Source organism: Dipteris shenzhenensis, chromosome 6 (genome assembly GCF_047967505.1).
Source record: "Dipteris shenzhenensis isolate YYH24624 ecotype China chromosome 6, Dip_SZ_1.0, whole genome shotgun sequence".
Classification (NCBI taxonomy): domain Eukaryota; kingdom Viridiplantae; phylum Streptophyta; class Polypodiopsida; order Gleicheniales; family Dipteridaceae; genus Dipteris; species Dipteris shenzhenensis.
In genome coordinates, this window is record NC_141601.1 from 44,787,667 (window position 1) to 44,808,646 (window position 20,980).

Genomic DNA, 20,980 nt, shown 5'->3' on the forward strand with positions numbered 1-20,980 from the left:
AACCCCCTTTTTCTTTGCTTTGGAGAGTGAGATATAAGCCCTCCAAGTTCAGTCCTTTGTTTTTGACAGTTTTGACAAGGTTTTGAAAGTGATGCCACCTAAGATGCTACTTTAGCATTTCTGAGTTTTTGAAGTTTTGAATAGCATCAGTACAACTGTGGCTTCAGCTTTGCTTTGAGTTGCTATACCTGGTTTTGATTGGAAAGCTTTCATTTAGCCACCTCTGTGAAGCATGTAAGAAAAAGCATCATTGATTGAAATTTGGTCACAAGTCTTTACTACATTAAATGCTTATATTTTGAAGCCTTTCAGTTGTTATTCTAGCCTTGTAAGAGAGAAGACACTGCCAATACCTGGGTTAGACCCTCTCATGGCTACCATATTGAATATAGATAAGTTCAATGGTAAGGGCTTCCACACATGGCAGATGAAGGTGAAATTTACATTGATGAGAGAAAACCTGTGGGGACTTGTCAAACCGGCTTCAACTTCTTCTTTTACAGCCTCCAATGCTGGAGAATCCTCAGCTCCGACACGCCCGGCAAGGGATCCCGCTAGAGAGGAGAAAGCATATGGTATCATTGCTCTTGCTTTAAAAGATGATTATATTCATCACATCTCTGACTTAGAGTCTCCTTCAGAAGCTTGGCAGAAGCTTGACATGATTTTTGGTGCTAGCTCTCACATCTCAAAATTATCACTTAAAATTTCTTTCTTTGAATTGAAGATGGTTAGTGGCACTCCTTTGGTTGCCCATGTCAATTACATGCGGAGTCTTATGACTCAACTTGCTTCTATCAACTCACTACAGATGATGCTATGGCAGTGTTGCTTAAGAGTATGCCTGAAGATTATGATCATATTGTTACCACTTTGAAAAATCTTCCTAATCCTAATCTTAAAGGTATTATCTCTGCTTTCCAAGAAGAAGAAAGGCACATGGAGCTCAGGAAAGGCAATGACACAGCTTATGCCATAAAAATCTAGAAGGGCAAGTTTTCACCTTGCAATCATTGTGGGAAGATAAATCACCTCTCAAAAGACTGCTTCAAAATCTATCCATGCAAACACTTTGGCAAAAACAATCATCATGAGAAGTTTTGCAGAGCCAAAAAGGAAGCAACTTCAAAGACAGAAAATGCCAATCTACTTGGGGTTGAGGTGCCTCCACAAGATGAGGCATCCTTTGAAGATTATGTATTTTAAATCATCTCTATGTATGCTCCAGATCTCTCTTTTTATGTTGAGTCAAGGTACTCAGCCTGGATAGTCCTTCAAAATGAATGAAATAAACTATTGTGTTTTGTGTGTTTTGTAAACACCTCTGGTCACCTTATGATGTAGGCCATGTGTATGTGTTTTTGCTCCATGGTACCTCCTGTAGACATTGTGTGCATGTACATGCATGAGAGATAACCATTGGAAGGTCTTTTTGTATCCCTTTTGTTTACCTTACATCCATGGGAACCCTTGCTAGCTTGAGATCCTAGCCATTGATAGATCCATGACCACCATGAGATGGCATGAGACACCTTGTGCTAGCTGTATCCTTGACATAGCCTGAGGCATTCCCTTGAGGGTAGGTTTGTTGGGATATCTCAAGGTGTATGCCTCAAGCACACCTTGGTTTCTATGTGTGAGTGCTAGAGGCACAGTCAGGTGCCCATAAGCACAGTTAGGTGCCCATAAGCACAATTAGGTGGTGGTAAGCCACATAGGATGATTGAGAGAATCTAGGAGCAGATTGAGGAGATGATTGTGGAGCTCTGAAGTCATCAGTGATGTTAGTGAGCATGTAAGAGGTGCCTACATAAGGACCTCACTCTTCTTCATTCTATATGCAAGTATTTTGAGTTTGTGTTCACTCTATTCTTTCCTTTCAGTTTACCAACAGGGGGGGTCAGCTTCATACGTGCACCTCAAACAAGCAAAGGCTCTCTCTCACAATCAGCGCAGAAGGCAGCGTAGATCACCAGCGACGTACAATCAGTGCACTCTTCTTTCTCTTCTCCAAATTCCTAGATTCGTCACCTTCTCTCCCGCTTTCTAGAAAGCCTCTCTCCCCTTCTCTACAATTTGTGCTCCCCTCTTTTCTAATCGCAGCGTCGACTCCTTTTGGAAGTCCCTTCATGCCACCCACGTAATGAGACAAGTCTCCACATAAATCGTAGTTCCTCATGCAAGCCACCTATTTACATAGAATTTCCACGTCATTGCCTCCTTTTACCACTCTTCTACCTTGCCTCAAAAACCATTGCACCAAGACCATTGCTCATACAATTGGGGTCACATTTCACTAGCACATAACCATCCTTCAAAACAAGGTATTTTGATGCATGCCCACACATTTACCACATTGGATGTAACACAGATATTGACATGACAACATTTCATGCATAGAAGACCATTTACCACACGGAAAAAAAACACAAAAAACTTTTACATTTGACATTCAACCACCGACCCCGTCACACATGGGTACATTACTTTGGAGTGCATCCATATTGCGTTTTCATCACTTCCCATAGGAAGTTCCTACAAACATTTTATTCATAGTTAAATATTTACATCATATCATTTTTTTTTTGGAAAAAGATGTCTTTGGAGCCAGAAAAAAACCCGTCACTAGCTAACTATGTGCACTTATGTGTCTCCCTACATTATTCATAGTGCTAGTATTTTATTGCTTTTTTTGTCTTATCACCGCTCCAGGGGCTCCCACAGCAGAACATAAAAGATGGGATTCTAGGGATGCACAAGCTCTATCAGTGATTTCTCTTTCTGTCAAGAGGTTCATTATACCTCACATTCGGTCATGCAAGACATCAAAGGCAGCTTGGGAGATATTGGAGAGTATGTTTGCAGCAAGAAATGATGCCAGAGTTTCCTTTCTGAAGCGAGAGCTTTCTCATATGCATACGGATGAGGGAGATTCCATGAATACTCACCTTACAAAGATTCAGGATTTGAGGGAGCAACTGCTGAATTTTGATGAAGTCATTCCGGAATTCAGAGATGATTACCACAACTCTGAATTCTCTTCCTGAATCCTATCTTGGTTTCCATACCTTGCTGAATTTGTCATTGAGGGGGGTAGCATTCCTCTCTCTTTTAAGAGTTGGTAGGACTTCTGTTGCAGGAGGAGCAGACACAAGGAAATATGGCAACCCGGGTTGGCGAGCATGCCATGCTTTCTAAGTTCAAGCCCAAGGGAAAAGTGCAGCCAAAGCAACATGCCAATGAGCCCGCACATCAGCATAAAGTTGATTCAGGACAGCCCTCTTATAAGGCCAAGGGTGACGCAGATAAGTAGAAAAAGAAGGGCATTTGTCACTACTGCAAGAAGCCAGGTCATTATATTGGTGAATGCAAGAAGCGCATAACTAAATAAAAGAAAAGGGATTTAGGTATGGCTGTGTCAAATGCATCAGCTCCTCATTCACATGATGGGGGAGATGTTACAGCCAACTTTGTGGAAGAGCACTATGCCTTTCTATCTTGTACTTCAGATTTTTCAGTGGGTAGTTCAGATGCTACAGTCACTAATGATGATGACCCTTATGCTTTCTTGACTTGCAGTTATGATCCTTCAAAGGATGCATGCTCTCTCAGTGTCAATGAGACACTGAATACTTGGTATTTTGATAGTGGTGCTTTAAAGCTCATCACTTCTAAGAAGAGCCTTTTTGCATCTCTTCATCCTCCACCTACTAAAAAGAAGATTACTTGTGCAAATAATTCTTCTTATTCAGTGTGTGGAGTGGGGGACATTATTCTCACATCCACTGATGGCACAGATTTCAAAATTTCAAATGTTCTCTATATGCCAGGTATAAAGAAGAATTTGCTTTCAGTGTCCTCTCTTAATAGAGGAGGATTACAGGTTGTATTCGATGATGCTAAGTGTGCATTCAGAGACAAAGAGAATGATCCTTCAAAGGATGCATGCTCTCTCAGTGTCAATGAGGCACTGAATACTTGGTATTTTGATAGTGGTGCTTTAAAGCTCATCACTTCTAAGAAGAGCCTTTTTGCATCTCTTCATCCTTCACCTACTAAAAAGAAGATTACTTGTGCAAATAATTCTTCTTATTCAGTGTGTGGAGTGGGGGACATTATTCTCACATCCACTGATGGCACAGATTTCAAAATTTCAAATGTTCTCTATATGCCAGGTATAAAGAAGAATTTGCTTTCAGTGTCCTCTCTTAATAGAGGAGGATTTCAGGTTATATTCGATGATGCTAAGTGTGCATTCAGAGACAAAGAGAATGACTATGCTTTGATGTTGTCTGGCACTTTGTATCGGGGTCTTTTTCAGCTTGATATATATGAGAAAAGATCCGATCTTGCATTTTCAGTGAGCACTCCCACTGCTGCGATGCAGAACGTGGAGTTATGGCATGCCAAGTATGGGCACATGAGCTATGGTAGCTTAATGACATGAGATCATGGATCCTGCTTCAAGTTGTGGGACTACAAGGGTTAAATAGGGATGTCTTGAGTTTTGATGTTCACTCTGGATGAAGGTTATCTAGATCGGTGGATGGGATTCTTATGCTATTTCAGCCTGTCAAGGTATGACGTTTAGAGTGAACTTTGTGGTCTTCTAGATGGACAAGGGTAACCTCTTGTATCCCATGTTGCTTGCCCGACCATGGCTCAAAATATCGAGAGTAAAGTAAGATTGGAACTACATCTGATCATGGATCCTGCTTCAAGTTGTGGGACTACAAGGGTTATATAGGGATGTCTTGAGTTTTGATGTTCACTCTGGATGAAGGTTATCTAGATCGGTGGATGGGATTATTATGCTATATCAGCCTGTCAAGGTATGATGTTTAGAGTGAACTTTGTGGTCTTCTAGATGGACAAGGGTAACCTCTTGTATCCCATGTTGCTTGCCCGACCATGGCTCAAAATATCCAGAGTAAAGTAAGATTGGAACGCATCCAAGATCACGGTTTGAAGTGGAAAGCTTGATATGATCCCGTAGGTGGTCTTGAAGGAGGAAAACAAACCCCTCATTGTGCAATGTGTGAACATGCTGACAAAAATGGATGGCGAGGAGCAAGAATTCCTCAACACAAACCCTTCTGCGGATGTGGGACATATTGTGCAATAGTATCTAGCAGAAGCAATATCAATATACTAGGCTTTGGTCGAACAGATTGCGATAGTCTGAAAGAAATCCGACAAGAAGGCACCTGTTGAAAGAAGAGGATGAGGACAGTTCCACACAACAAAGGTGGGATGAGAATGTAATAAAAAAAGCCCTACAAGCCTATGAGGAACAATTGAAGAGGATGTCAAGAGTGAAGAAGGTTGATTTGGAGGAATTAAACCTTGGCACGGTAGAAAAGCCACAGCCAATAAAGATTAGTATGCATGTAGAAGGAAAGTTCAAAGAGGATTTGGTGCAGCTGTTGGTGGAATTCTAAGATATCTTTGCTTGGAGTACACAAACATGAAGGGAGTTGACCCAAGTCTCTGCATGCATCGAATTAACCTCAAGAAAGATGCAATGCCTATGGTGTAGCAGAGGTATTGTATGTACCCCAATTATGCAAAGTTGGTGAAAGAAGAAATTGGCAAACTACTTAGAGCAAGAAGAGCCTCCCCTTCTTTTGATACACGGTCAGTAATGCCAGGATGTCCCAGGTCAGCCTTAAAGGTTGGAAGCCCTCATTGGGAGAATTTTCAGATTTTTGTTAATCTGTAGAAATCTTTTTGGAAGAGACTCTAGAAATCCCTTAGGAATAGAAAATCCATTCTTTTCTTTTGACTTTCTATTCATGGAGGGATTTTTGTGAACAGTGGAGGTCCATGTTCGGGGTTGATTCCACTTGTTCTTGCTGCCTTTCTACTGATGAGTCTATTCAGCATTGCATATGGGACTGCAGACAGGCAAGGATCATCTGGAAGGGGATCGCTAGACTACCGAGCACTTTTATGCATTCTCCTTTCTTCATGATCTGGGAATTGCGCTAGCTTGGCTCTCTCTTTCTGGGCCTCAAGCGTTCTATGAGAGACATGATTCTTCTTGGGCTCTTTCGATTCTGCGATTTTTGTTGGGTCATGTTCTTTGGACGAGGCTCCTAGCTCTATGTATAGACCTGCACATGCTTTGGTGGATACTTTGTGGGAGATTCTGGCTAATTTGCATGGCATATATAGAGATCCATGTGTACAGAGGTCTTGGATGGTTCCAGCACATACGCTGGTTAGTATTTGGACAGATGCGGTACACACTTTGGTAGCCATTTGGGGGACTATGCAGGGGTCTTCACTCATGAGCAGCCTCTACTTGGAGGAATGCATTCTTGAGGGAGTAGAGAGGTTCCCCATTCTTCTCAGAAGCCCCCAAACGGTTGAGCTGGCACTATCAGTCTCAACCTTGGTTATTTTCTCGCTCTTTTATAGGAACTTGATCTTATTTGGATTTATTTTCTCATGTTCTGCATGATGTATTTCTCCACTGAGCTTTGCTCTCGGAGGTTCTTTTATACTTTAATAGAAATCTCTTTTTTGCAGATCGTCACCTATGTAGAACGGGTCAGGTGTTTCGGCTGGATAGGGCAAGCCGTCAAAGACTATCATGGAGGGCCCTCACATTGTCTATGCAGTTTGTTGCAGAGAGAGATGAGCAGTGCTAGTACACATGATTTTCCAGATGGTTTTGATTGCAAGACATGCAGCCGGACTTGTGAAAAAGATAACAACGGATCTCAGAGTATCTACTGCTTTGCATCAGGACATGGTCCTTGGTCTCCAGCTCCTACTTGCGACATAGTGTGCAAAGTCTGGAGTTTTGACCATCTCATGAGGCCAGATCCTTTTGAATCTCAATCACAAACTCGTGTGAAGAGACATGGAGGCAATCTGGTCTGTTGTATATGTCAGAGATGGCACCTTGGTATGTGTGTAAACTTCCTCAGTCACGTAAGGAAGTGATCTTTGTATAATGCCATCTGTGTACCTAATTACGGAGGTGAGGAAACCCAATACCTGTCATTGCTCGTCCTTCATGGGTGGATCTTTTGCTAGGTCAAGCATGCATGTTGTGCATGATCGTTTTCTTTCACTTATCAAAGTTAGACATTGACTTCATCAAATAGAATTCCAAGCTGTATACAGAAAGATACCAGTAAAACTATGTGGCAATCCATGGTGCGCTCTCATGTTTGTACACCACCAAAATTGGCATTGTGATGCACTTCCTATAAAATTCTAGATAACGACAAATTCATGTATCAAATTATCCTTTTCAATATCTGATCATTTTTTCTCACGTATACACTTGGTTTACAACATGTCATAGGATGCCATGCAATCATTCGAAGCAGTTATGGAGATCAAATATGACCATCAATCAGGTTACAATTTGATTGTCTGCTACTATATAGTGGGAAATACAGAGAAGATGAAGAGTTGTTTCACTAAAATGTTGTTAGTTAGACACTATGATCCAGAAGCTGATTATGACATTGAAGAAGAACATGGCTCCAGACAAAAGGTTTGTATTTTTATTGCAGTTGTAACCTTTAACCTGATGGTACCAATAGGACAATTTGTCAGGAAGTTGAACCTGGTCAATCTAGTTGAGTTTAGAAGACAACTTTTCCTTTATAGTAAAATTCAATAAAATCTAGAATCACTTCATGTCAAATAAACAGAGTTTCAGAAAGGCACAAGGATTTCATTTATACACATTGAGATGATGGTTTCCTATTTTTATGTTTTGCCTTGGTGTAAATAAAGTATTATCTTCAAGACAGCATATACTTTTTCCCTAGGTCCACAAATCCTAATCAAATACGTCATGCCTGTCTCTTGCTGAACTTTGAGGGCCATTGTCTTGAATATATGGATAAGATTTTTGTCCTTGCAGAATGATGAGTTGCAAGTAGAGCTACAATCAAGACAGAACCAGGCTCACAAGTACATCTTTACTGCAGCTCGAATAATTGCTCCAGTTATTGGGAACACATTTCTGGAGGGGTATGATTGGGTTATCAATATACTGAAAGATCAACAATACGTGGCACTTGCACATGAGATGGAAATGGATAAAGCTATTCAACACTTACATAGGCGCAACTTTGTTCAGGTAATCATATTCTATGTCATATACCTGTCAATAATATCCTGAACTAGTGAGTCCTGCGGGTATATTTTAAAGAGATTGCTTGTGTGCAGGCAATATCTCTGCTGAAAGATTTTGAAAGGAAAGAGAGGGACCTAAAAGCTCGTGCATCAGCAAACTTATCTTTTCTCTACTTTTTAGAGGGTGACATTGAAAATGCACAAAAGTATGCTGAACTGGCAGTAAGGACAAATTGTCGTAATGCATGTGCACTTGTTAATTGTGGAAATTGTTTATTTTCCAAGGTAAGCACCTTTTTTTTCCTGACTACAAAAATCATTGGAAGCAATCTTTGTACCATGTGCAAAGTATTAAGAAACGAGCTTGTGTAGTACAATATTCTTTACATCATTTATGTCACCAAAAATAAAAACAGAGGACTACTCATTTAGAATATGGTTACATAATTGCTAAAGAAGGTGTGCTTAGTGCAGGATCATATCTATGTCAAGTATCCCCATAAGGCAACCAATTTGATTGTAGGAAAATTTCAAATACAGACTCACCTATGGGTTCTGTTCTATATGTTTCAAGCAAAAGCACTTAGACCCTCAGATCTACATATGCTATCTTCAATTTCTACCAAAGCGTGGTGGGTCGCTAGAAGAATTCAGATTCCAAAGCAATCATCAGAGGCATACCTGGACATCAAGAATTCCTGCATACCCCGTGTTGGTCCTGTCCATGATAGGGCTGCTTTGATACCACTGTTAAGTGCCAATCTACCTCCAAACCACCCTTGAGCACGTGGAAACAAACTTACACTCCATCTACAAGCCTGTGCCAAAGACCTTGGCGTCCCATACCAAAACCCGTCCACCAGCACAGCATCTAGCATCTGCCATATAGAAAGAAGAGTTTTGTCTTCATCATCCAAGCCTCACCATTTGGTTAAGGTGCGCTCAACTAAACTCTAAAACAATAGCCTTGGTCACTCTTATATAGAAGAGCATCTCTCAATAATTAGCATACCCAGCTAAATATAGACGATTGGCTCCTAGTCATTGTGTATGGCTCTAAACCCCATGTAAGCCTGCCAACCTTTTTTCTCCCAATGAAAAGGCTTTTATTAAGTATGAAAAACACCCGAAGAGCGAAGCTCATGGCAGAATTACATCATGCAAAGCCTGAGAAACAAAATACCCAAAGTGGCCAAATAAGTTGCTCATCAGAGAGGGCTAGAAAGACACCAAGGCTGAGGCTGAAAGTGCCACTTCAATCCTACGGATGGAAGCCGAGAAAAATGGGGAACAACTCCACTCTCTGAGGAGAACAATCCTCCTCGTAGAAGCTGCCTAGGAAGACCCTTGCATGCTCACCCAAATGGCCATCAAAGATTGTACAGTATCTATCCGGATAAAACTAGCCAATGTATGTGAAGGTTAGATCTGGGAGCCATCCAAAGCCTCTATGCATCTGGATCTTCAAATATGCCACGCTGAAATGCTCGCCAGAATCTCCCAGAAGGAATCCACCGAGGCATGTGTAGGTATGTACGGTAAGATGCAGCATCAGGATGCCTCAACTTAGTGGCATCGAACTCACATAGCCCAAGCAAAGTCATTCCTCTCATAACAGACTTGAGGTCCCAAAAGGGAGAGCCAAGCAACCGAGCCCCAAGTCGTGAAAAAGGGCGAAGGAACAAAAGTGCTCATAAGACTAGCAATCCCCAACCAGATACATCTTGCCTATCTGCAATCCCAAAGAGAATGTTGAATGGAGTCCTTAGTAGAAAGGCAAGGAGGGCAATTAGGGGCTGCCCCAAACTTGGACCTCCACTGGTTCACTGCAATCCCTCTGTGAATAGAAAACTAAAAGAAAAGAGTGATTTTTCTATTCCTGAGGGATTTTTAAGAGTCTCTTTCAAAAGGATTTCTGCAAATTATCAGAAATCTGAAAGCTCTCCCAACGGGAAGCTTTAGTGGGTTTCTAGCACTTAAGATTGAGTAGAAATTTCCTAGCATTACGAACCGTGTATTGAAAGAACGAGAGACTCTTCTCTCGGTTACTTGAATCAATCCACTTCCATTCACCGGGGTCCCACTGCAAATACTTTATTGGGACACCTACATAGAGCCAATCCTCTGTGAGCCCAAAGAAATGTGATTTGTGATACAATTTTGAGGCCAAGAAACACTACTCCCCATGACCCAAAACCTTGACAGGCTCAAAAAGCAATCCGCACAAGGATGTCCTCATTCCTAGACCTGGACAACTTGCCTTAAGAATGAACAAACAAAACCAAGGCATTCTTGTCTGAACCTCATCGTAGTCCTATGACTTGAAGGGGGATAACTTACTTGGTAAAAGCCCCAAGCCAAGTAGAACAATGGCAAGGCACGTCATCTGTAAGAACCCAATCCAAGGGTATGGCTACATCAATCTACTCAATACTCAGTGCATTTCCTCTAAGGCGACTTAATAATTGGAGTTTATAAGCATCTGGAAGGTTTTTGAATCCCTCCACGGGCCCACAGAGGAAACAGAGTCTCTCTCCCATTTGGAGCACTACATATAGCGAGAAGTACCAGGATGTTTGCCATATGTTGTCATTCCATATGGCATGCTGCGTATCAATATCTTCCTAAAAGGAAGGGGGAATCCTTGGATCCATTACTTGATCAAGGGCTTATATTTAATCCCTCTCATCCTTTTATAGTATCCCTTAGATCTACCCCTTGATCTAATGGCCAGGAGTGCTCTACCACAAATTTGAATGTAACCCTTGGATTAGAGATCAAATCAATGTCTAGGAGTGAGGACCATGGGTCTAAACCATGGGTGAGAGGTCTCCCTACCTTTTTTTTTTGCGCAAAAAGTAGTGCTAGTTATATTGCTTGAAAACGAGAGTACAAGAGGGCCTAAAGGCCAGCGGATGCAATCACAAAATGGATACAGCCCGAGGAACCAAAATACTAATTACAAGCCTCTCAGGGCATAATCATCGGAGAGTGGACAAACAGCCACGGTGGGGGGGAGTAATGCCACTAAAGACTCTGAGCGGAGTGCTGGAAGAACAGCTCTCGGTGGTCCCAGTCGCGAAGGAAGCGCCGTCTCTTCTCCTTCCCTGCCCGGGACTCCCCCTAAATCTGATCCCACTGACTCTTGAGCATGTGAATGATTGTGCTCCAAATGTCTGCTAGGGTCTGGGTAGCAGAAGAAGCCTGATCTCCTAAGGTCTGCGCGCATTCTGGAAGTCCAGATATGCCAGCCTGCAATGCTCCCTATGATCTTCCAAACTGGGTGCTGAGTCATCGCTACTGCATCTGTCTCTGTCAGATGCCAAGGGAAGCTGTCCATGTATGCTCAGGTGGCCTGCGTGATGAAGAAAACTGGATCCTGCCTAGAGAACTCATAAGCCAAGTGATGTCCCATCTCGGTGCTGCACCAGCAAACGGCTCCCCAAGTGACCGGTCCTAGCTCGGGTGCAACCCTCGCTAAGATCCCCATGACTCCCTTCCAAACTGTCTGAGCATGCGAGCAGCTCCAAAGGCAGTGCTTCAGGGACGACTCCTCCTGAAAACACATCTGGCAGTGCCCCTCCTGCCCCATCTGCCTCAGCCAGCTGCCAACTGGTAGCCCCTTGTGGGCCACCATTCAAAGAAAGTAAGAGATCTTCCTCGGCCGCCAGCTTGCCCAAAGAGTCTTCCAGAATGTGCGAAGAAAGACCAGAGATATCCCTTGGGCATACCAACTATGTGCCTGTGTGGGTAGCCCGCACTGGAGAGCCCCAAGAGCACGCCTACTAGTACGCGCACTGTAAGAGAAGAAGGGGGTAGGGTTCTCTGAGGTCTCCAATGGTGGCCAGCGCCACTCCCCTGGGTCCCACTCCACCTCTGTCAAGGAACGGCCCTCCCAGATCCAGAGTCTCCAGTCCTGGTCCTGCATAATCAGGGGGTCTATATGCCACGTTTTCCCTTGCAGCCCTATGATGCGAAGGTGCTGCCAGGGAAGATGGGGGTCGATCATGGCCTCTCTGCTGTGGAGACGGCTATCATCCGCGACGGAGAAGAAGTGGATCGAGGAGTCCAAGAAAAGGCCTACAACCACCAAAGGAATGCCACGGGGTGTGAACTACCCTAGCCACCTCTCATCTCCCGGGAAGAGCTGTCTGGTGATCATGGAAATCCTCCAACCTGTAGGAATAGCAGCATCGATCTCCGCGCGTCAAGCCTTGATCCCACGTGCCGTACCTATTGCTGCTGCTAGCTCGCCTGGGCTTAGCTGGCTGTAGACGTCCCTCCAAACCTGGAGCGAGCGCGCGGGCCCACGTGCCCAGAGCGCCCAAGGGATATGGGATCTCTCTCCAAGTTGGCGACCTGTATCATCTGTCACCTGGCTGCTCCAGATCAGGGGCTGTCTGTCTATCTGCTCTTGGCAGCTAGGGGGAACCTGGGAGAGGCTGTGTCGCAACTTCTTCCAGACCGAGACGAGGTTGCGGAGGAAGGGGAAACGGGGCTGAGTCAGTGGGGCAGAAGTGAAGATCCACCGGATAGATGGCTGCCAATCACCCCCTCTCTAGGGGGTACACGCGCTGAGACCATGTTGAAGCAAGAGCTTCCACGTCTGCCCTCCTGGGGTCAGACCGCGGATGACTAACTTGCCAAGTAATGCCTGACTCTACAATTCTAGATCTATGATGCCAAGGCCGCCCTCTGTCTGGGGGAGAATGACCGTCTGCCAGGCGACCCGGGCTCTGGTGGTGCCGGAACCATCTGAGCCAGACCAAAGGAAGTTCCGCACCATTCTCCTCAGCTGGGCTACACACGATCTCGAGAAACACCAGCAAGAGGCCATGTACCAAGCGGTGGCAAGAAGGACCTGGTTGACCACAAGGGCCCTGCCTGCCAAGGATAGCCGAGCCGTGCTCCAGAAGGCTAGCTTCCATCGTATGGAGGCTAGGACCGGTAAGAACTGCTGAGCCGGCGTGATGTCCAGGCCTACCTGGAATCCCAGGTAACGTGTCGTCTGTCCTCTAGGGATCCAATGAAACCCCAGGAAAATACCCCACTGTGAGCTGGCTCCCCGATCCGTAAGAAAACCAACTGACTTATGCCAGTTGATTTTCGCCCCAGCGGCTAGGCAAAAAACCTCTAAGGACAGTCTCACTCGCTCCAGTGACTCGATATCATCCTGCACATATAGGGCTGTGTCGTTTGCATACTCGGAGTCCAAAAGTTCTGCATCGTCTCGAATAGGGAGGTGCATCCCTCGAAGACCAGTGGTACGGGCTCGTAGGAAGTGAGTCATGGCCTCCGCAAAAAATAGGAAGAGGTAGGGCGCAAGCGGGCAGCCCTGACGCACCGAGCGCTCGAGGGTGAATCTCTCCCCCATCCTGCCGCTGATGATAACCCGGCTGGAGGCCGACTTGTAGAGGCTAGCAATACCTCTGATCCACTCGTCCGCCGGGAAACCGAACCGAGAGAGTGTACCTTCCAAGAAGGACCAGTCTACCCTGTTGTACGCCTTCTCAAAGTCAAGAAGGAGTATGGCAAGGTGCTGGCCATTGTGCTGGGCCCACTCCGGCACCTCTATGAAAGTGAAAATGTTGTCCAAAATGCTGCGATCTTGGACAAAACCAGTCTGGGTGTCATTGAGCAAGTCATGTAGCAGGGGGCGGATGCAGCTACTGATCATCTTGGCGAGGATTTTGTAGGCAGTCGGGAGGAGGGTGATAGGGCGCCATTGTTTGATCTCCTGACGGTCCCCCCCTTTGGGGATGAGGCAAATCAAGCCTGTTGCAAGGCTCTCTGGCATCTGTCCGTTGGAGAAGATATGCTGGAAGGCTGCGAGCAAGGGCTGGTGGACCTGCTCCCAGAAGGTGGTGAAGAAAGCTCTAGAGAGCCCATCCTCACCTGGGCATTTCTGCCCATCAATAGCGCTCACCGCATCCTGCATCTCTGCCACGGTAAAAGGCACGAGAAGGGAATCACTCATGCTAGGCTGCACGAGCAACGGTGTATACCTCCACACCTCCTCCCTGCAATGGCGGCCACGAGGGTCTGGGGGCTCCTGCTGGAACAAGGATATGTAGAAATCTGTCGCCAAGTCCGGACCTCGTCTGGATCTGTCCTGACACTACCATCCTGCGCTCTAAGAGATCGGAGCTGCTGACCTTTGGCCATGGTCCTGAAGAACTCTCTGCACATCCTATCGCCTTTCCTAGCCCAGAAGGACTTGGAAGCATGAAACGAGAACTCTGAGCGTCGCTGGGTGATCTCCTCTAGCATGGCTCGGGCTCTAACCTCCTGCCGTCTGAGCTCCTCAGAGCCTGGAGAAGATTGCTGCGTCCGCTGTATCGAGGCGAGATCTCGTCTGAGACCCCTCTCCTTCGCCCACCACTGCTGCCTGACCTGAATCGCCTCTTGCTGACAGATGAGACTAGACTCGGCAAGTGCCTGAGCTACCTGTGCTGCCATATCCCCCATGGGGTCCCAATCCTGCTTCCACAGGTCCACTATCCTGCTGTGAACCGCTGCTCTGGAGTAGATGGAGTCTGGGATCCGGCATGAGCGTAGAGGTGAGGAGTGAGAGGCTGAGTCCAGGACTAGGATGACTGGGGCATGGTCAGAGAGTGTCGTCCCTGGAACCACTCCTGACTCTCCACCTCTGCCAAGCGCCCAATCGCTGACATAGAAATGGTCCAACCACTCCAGAAGTCTGCCTCCCTCCCTCCTGTAACCCCAAGAGAAGTCCAGACTCCCTGTCCATCTGCAAAAGGAAGGTTCCCTCCAGCTGTGCCGACCTCCCACAGCGAACAGGAAGGAGTCCCAATCTGCCTGCGCCGCTTGAGCTATACCGAGGAACTCTGGGCCCCGTCCCTGCTGATCCTCTAAGGTCTCAAGGTTATTGAAGTCCCCTCCTACAATCCAAGAATCCATCTCTGGCAATAAGTCTGTCAAAGAGCTCCAAAAAGCGGCTCTCCGTCTGAGGTCGGTCAGGGCATAGATATTGAGGATGCCGATGCGGGATCCCTCAATATTCAAGCCCACCCAAAGTGCTCGTCCTGGGATCAGGGTGCCAAAACCACACACATGCTGCACTAGAGAAGCGTCGATGGAGGTACATACACCCCCGCTCCTCCCCTGCTCGCCAATCGAAGGTTCCCAGTAGGTGTGGGAACGTCCTGTGAGGACCTTCCCACAATTACTGGTCTGAGAAGCCGAAAGCTTGTGTTCCTGCAATAGGAGCACATCTACCCTTCCCACTAAGGCTGGTTGGAGCTCCTGTCTGAGCACCATCTTCCTGGGGCTGCGGGTTCCTGATGAGTGGAACCCGTTGACGTTCCAAGAGATAATGCGTATACTCATGAAGAGGGGAGATGGGCCACAAACAACTGTATGCTTGCGGTCGATGTCGAGGTGGTCGGAGGATGTCCAGTGTGCAGACGAAGGCGCTTCTGTGAGGGTTTCGAAGGAGAGGCCGGATCATCGGACCCATCCTCTAAAACCTTCAACAGAGGGGAGAGGCCCTTCGTCCCATGGTGGTAAGTTCTCTCTAACCAACTCGACACCTCTGCCATGGAAATACTATAGAAGCCCGCTACCTCTGAGGTCCTCCACGGGCGGAGCCCTTCCGCGTAGACCCACTCCAGAGGCGGCCGAATAATGACCAAAAGGCGGAATTGTTGGCGCTGTGGCACCATCTCAGACGAACATCACCCTCCTTCCACTGCTGCTGAAGAAGCTCTGCTGCTCTGCTACCGATCCAGTCCTACACCTGCTCCTGGGACTGATCTCGAATCGTCTCCCAAACATTTTCATTCGTCCATTGCTCATTCCCGTCACTGGTGATAGTTAAGGAATAGCTAGGACCATCATGGGGGGCAAGGACGGACACCTTACCCTCCGCCCCCTTTCGGAGGAAGAAGATGGTGATGTCTAGGCATGCAGGGAAGGAGCCAATACCCGCTGCATCCAAGTAATCCCAAGGTCCTGCTCGGTAAAACTCCAAAGGTAGAGCTCTAGGAGCAGCCCTTGGGTGTGGGGACGAGGATGAGGAGTCTGAACCAGAGAGAGGGGTGCTGGCTGTCAAACAAGCTGGAGTGGTGCTGGCCATCTGCGGGGAAGGGCCTCTCCCCTCCACCGGGCCAGGAGGGATAGGCGCGGGGGAGATCTGTGCTGGCTTCGGGGCCGCAGGTGGTGCAGGCGGAGAGGGGGGTTCCCTCGGGATCATGCTTGAGGGAGAGAGGGGAGCAGAAACCACCGGTGCTGGGGGGGATCCTGGAGGGGGGGGAGGTAGGGGGACCGAGGAGGAGGGGGGAGGGGAGGGAGGGCGGGGTGAAGGATGAGGGGGAGGCTGGCTGATCTTCTCCTTCCCTTTCTCCTTCCCCTTACCGGGCTGCTGCTGATTGGTGACCACAGGGGGGGGCTCTTGCTGTAGATGGGAAGGCTTTTTTGGGCCTGCTTTGTTTCCTTTCCGTTTTCGTTTGACCTTAGTCTAGCCTTCCCCTTCGAGAGGGGGTGTCGATGCCTGGCGGGGGGGATCCTGAGTTGCCTAGATGGGGGCCTTCTGAGGTTCTGTCCTCGTGAAGCGAGGGTAGGAGCGCGCCTGGTGCCCGAAGCCGTGGCATCTCAGACACTGATCTGGGCGACCAGTGACCATAATGCGCTGCGTCACCACACCTATGTCCGTCTCAATCTCAAACTCCGAGGGGATACTCTGCGGATCTAGGACTGCCACTTTGACACATGGCACCCCTTGGGCTGCCGCCGCATCAACGAAGGTGTCCTGCATGAGCCAGCCAAAGTGCGCCCCCAGGTCCTTGATGATCGGGCGAAGCTCAGTTGCGAGGCCTGGGGAAATGAGGGTAAGTGGATGGCGAGGAATGCGGAAGCGGGCATCGAAGTCCGCTACACTGAAACCCCTATACCATGGGACCATAAGGATGATCTTCCCACCCACAGAAGTAGGGGATCGTCTGACCATATCGCTCGCAGCCTGTGCTGAGGAGAGCTTGAGCCAGAAGATACCACGTCCCATGAGTGCAACCTCCTCAATATGGCTGTCCTCAAGGTAGAGGGTGGACTGCAACCAATCCCTGATGTCTACTCGTGAAGGGGCGTAGCCAATGACTCTCCCATAAACGGATGTCTGGGAGAAGTCCGTGGCGGCCTGCTTCACCAAGGAGACCTGATGCTTTGTTAGTGTTACGCGGTAGGCTGATGGAGGGGGGGGTCCGCCGTCTGGGCCGTCGGTTCTGGGCTCTTGGCCGCCATACCGCACCGACAAATTGCGAACGCTCCAAAGGCGAGGGAGTGAGAAGGAAATGGCAGAGACGAAGGAGGGGGGGAGTGGTACGGAGGCGGGGGAGGAAAGAGGGAGGGATGGAGAGGTACGGGGAAGCGGGGGGGGAGAGGTGGTGGAGAGGGAGCGGGTGGCGGAGGGGGAAGGATGGAGGAGAGAGGGGGGGGGGGAGCGCAGTGCAGGGCGGGGAAGAGGAGGAGGGAAAGGAAGGGGGTGTGGCAGCGCAGCACGAGAGGGGGCGGGGAGGAGAGGCGAGGAAGGAGGGGGAGGGGGGGGGCAGCGTTGCGCCGCAGCGGGGGAGGGAGGAGGGGGCGGGGGGGGTGGTAGCGCAACGCGAGGGGGGGGGAGGCAGGGAGAGGACGGAGAGCGGAGAGGGGAGGAGCGGAGGGGGGGGGGAGGCGGGAGCGCGAGGGGGGGGTAGACGAGAGCGGGGGAGGGGGGGGCATTCGTAGGAGCGGATGGTATGGCAAGAACTTGAAAGATGAGTACGGTCCCTTCCAGGTCTCCCTACCTATAAATGCTCAACTTGGCCTTTTGCACACCTCAACACACCATTGCCCCACACAAAGGAGCACTGTCATTGGTATATCTCAAATCTCTCTCTGATCCCTTGAAATTAGGAAACACTAATTGGAGGCCCTTTTGAGACCCCATTTCTCCCCTAATGGGCCCATTCAAATGTTTCTTGAAGATATGCATGGGATCAAGTAGGTGATTGATCTTGAGGTGGGACCAATATGGTAGTCAATAAAAGATGGAGTATCTAAACAAAAGTTGGTGTTAGCGTGCAATCTTTATTTCCATTCAATATAGCACACAATAGTTACAAGCCGCCTCGGCTTGAACTGTTCACTCGATAGCAAACTCCTATCCTAGCAAGCCACATGAGAGAGCGTGAACCACACTGTCACTCTCTTTTTCTCTCCTCTCCTTGCTATAGTACTTCTTCTACAACTACTGTAGAATCAACTTATAAAATTGTTGCACTCGGTTCACTGAACCGTTACTCGCCATTGGTCTACCGCCTTTAGTTCGTGGTTACCCCTACTTCAGACATGGTGCACATGCAAGGGGGGACGGGGTGTGTGGGGGGATTTGGGGAGGGGGGGGGGGAGCTATGTGAGTGCGCATGCATGCAAGGGGGGGGAGGAGCGATGTGTGTGTGCATGCGTGCGGGGGGGGGGGGCTGTTGCCAGTGCCCGCCATTCAGTAGTTAACAAAATCGCACCGCTCGCTACCACTTGCCATTTAGAAGTTCATTAAAGAGGAGCTCCGCCTAGTCGCCTATCAAGGTGCCACCGGGTCTTGCACTTGTGTCGATAAATTTGCCTGTAGGCCTAACCGGAGGGCCAACAGTTGTCTCCTATTCGACCAAGAGAACGGGAGCGAATGAGGCAACATGTGAAAGGCATTATTCGTTCAAGCATCTATGCTACTGAACTGAAAAGGCATCCCAAGCTGCTCTCTCAAGTGAATGAATGCCACCTTCTCTTCCCTCCTTTTTGTGTGAGGGCAAGACCACCATGTTGCAGTCACCTCCACTGGGGCAAAAGAAAGAAGTTGGACTTCTAGGAAAGGACACGATCCCTTCTATTGTTGGGGGCATGTAGGATCTGGGGAAAGAGAAGGGGTCTCTTGATTTGCAAGTGATGTAGGAACGTCAACTCTAACGCAACCCAATGTGGGGTAGTAGGTGTAGGACGCACATTGAGAGGTGCCGATCGAACACTGTGATGAGGATGAGGCCGTGCCACACCAAAAGACTTCTGGGCCTTTTCTTCTTCTTTGGGCAATCTCTTGCGAAATGCTTAAAGGGGCTGCATATCTGACACTGGTTCCTACTTGCCTGCTATCTCCACTTTCTATCGTAAAAGAGAACCATTTGGTCGTCAAAAATATTAGGGTCTGACATGATGAACCTAACTTTGGGGACCCCACGATCACCTCTGATGTACGGAAGAGAGTAAACTAGGGAGGGGGGATTTGTGTGGCTAGCCCAAATAAGCTTCAATGGTGACTAGGAGCCGATGGTAAACTTGAGCTAGACTTGGAAATTTGATGGAAAAGGGAAGTCACCTGCCTGTCCTCCTCTACAAGGTCAAAGCCTAAAGAAAAGGGTTTGAAAAGGATTTTCCTGGAACCAAGCGACAAGAGGCTAGCCTTGAGCATTGTGCTCACGGCTCTAGGATCGCCAACCACTTGAAAGAAACCTCATCCCAACATTTGAACATTAGAAAGGTGAGGGGTGAGGTCAAGAGGTAAGACAGCAAACATCCAGTCCCAAGCCTGTGATTTGGAAGGGTGGGACCCGTGAATGCATGCATAGAGGGTGGTGGAGCTCGTGAACTCCACATCCTTTTGAAGCTGCAACAACTCATCTTTTGAAAAACTGCATGTTCTTGTGGCCAATGGAAGTGGTGGAGGATCAATTGGATGGCTAGCCATTCATCAATCAAGGGTGCGTCTGTGGCTGAGATTGGAGAGGGTGGGGGCTGAGGAGGGAGCTGGCTAAGAGGGGAAGGGAGGGGCTGAGAGGAAGGGGAAAGGGCTGGATGGAGCATCAAGGGCACAGAGCATCATACTTAGGTAGCATTAACAACAAGGGTATTTGAAAACAAGAAATCGGAAGCTGCCTATGAGTGGGGGTTGAGTCTTGGCTCTAAACAGAGGATGAGATCTTGGGAGAGGGGATGGAACACACCCCAATAGGAAATGAACTAAATGTTAAAATTTAATGCTTCACCCTCTGAACACCTACCTAGATCTTAGATGCTCAACATGTAAGGCCTCCTTATAAGGAGAAGCCAGTGGACAATACTTTAGGGCAGGCGGTCATTTCAACCATCCGTGAGCAAGGGATATGGCGGGAAGCTCATCGAATGATTGGTATTCCCATGCATTGGGGGCCCATGGTCTGATCAAGATCCACAAAATCTAAGTATGTCTACATTGTGTTTGAATATCAGCCACGTGTCAGATGACAGGTTGACATATTTCTATTGGATGTTGGCATGGCAGGTTGTCTATAGGAATGGCAATGGGCTGACATGGCAGATTGGCTGATTAGTCCGTGTATATGGGATTGTTTCTGGTTGATCTAGATCAGCCCCCTTTGGTGCCTAGAAAAGGTATATGTTGCACTCTCCTCTCAGTGTTCAATCTACATTTGACTTTCCTACTGCTACACCATCAATAACTTGAAGGAGCATGAATAATGGCTACTGACCTTCAGGAGGAGAGCATGGCCGCTTGGAGAGTTTGCTATAGTTTCCTTGGGCTGTTTGAGTCCCCCTAACCTCTTGGCGTACCTCATACCCTTTTGGGGCGAGGTTCCTTTTAGGTAGTCTTTGATTCTCCGGAGATTTCCATTTGACTTTCCTAAGTGTTTAATCTACATTTGACTTTCCTACTCCTACACCATCAATAACTTGAAGGAGCATGAATAATGGCTACTGACCTTCAGGAGGAGAGCATGGCCACTTGGAGAGTTTGCTATAGTTTCTTTGGGCTGTTTGAGTCCCCCCAACCTCTTGGCGTACCTCATAGATGTTTGCCTTTTGGGGCGAGGTTCCTTTTAGGTAGTCTTTG

At 47.8% G+C, this 20,980-nt stretch overlaps 1 protein-coding gene across 1 annotated transcript in view; it reads left to right on the forward strand.

Annotated features, from left to right (window-relative positions):
• The window catches only part of LOC147901222 (uncharacterized), an 89,714-nt gene that overhangs the window by 44,051 nt on the left and 24,683 nt on the right, over positions 1 to 20,980 (forward strand). Inside the window, exons 8-10 of the mRNA XM_087376372.1 lie at positions 7,322 to 7,516; positions 7,892 to 8,110; positions 8,200 to 8,391. Coding sequence (XP_087232498.1) covers positions 7,322 to 7,516; positions 7,892 to 8,110; positions 8,200 to 8,391 — 606 coding nt within the window. The remainder of the gene's footprint in view (positions 1 to 7,321; positions 7,517 to 7,891; positions 8,111 to 8,199; positions 8,392 to 20,980) is intronic.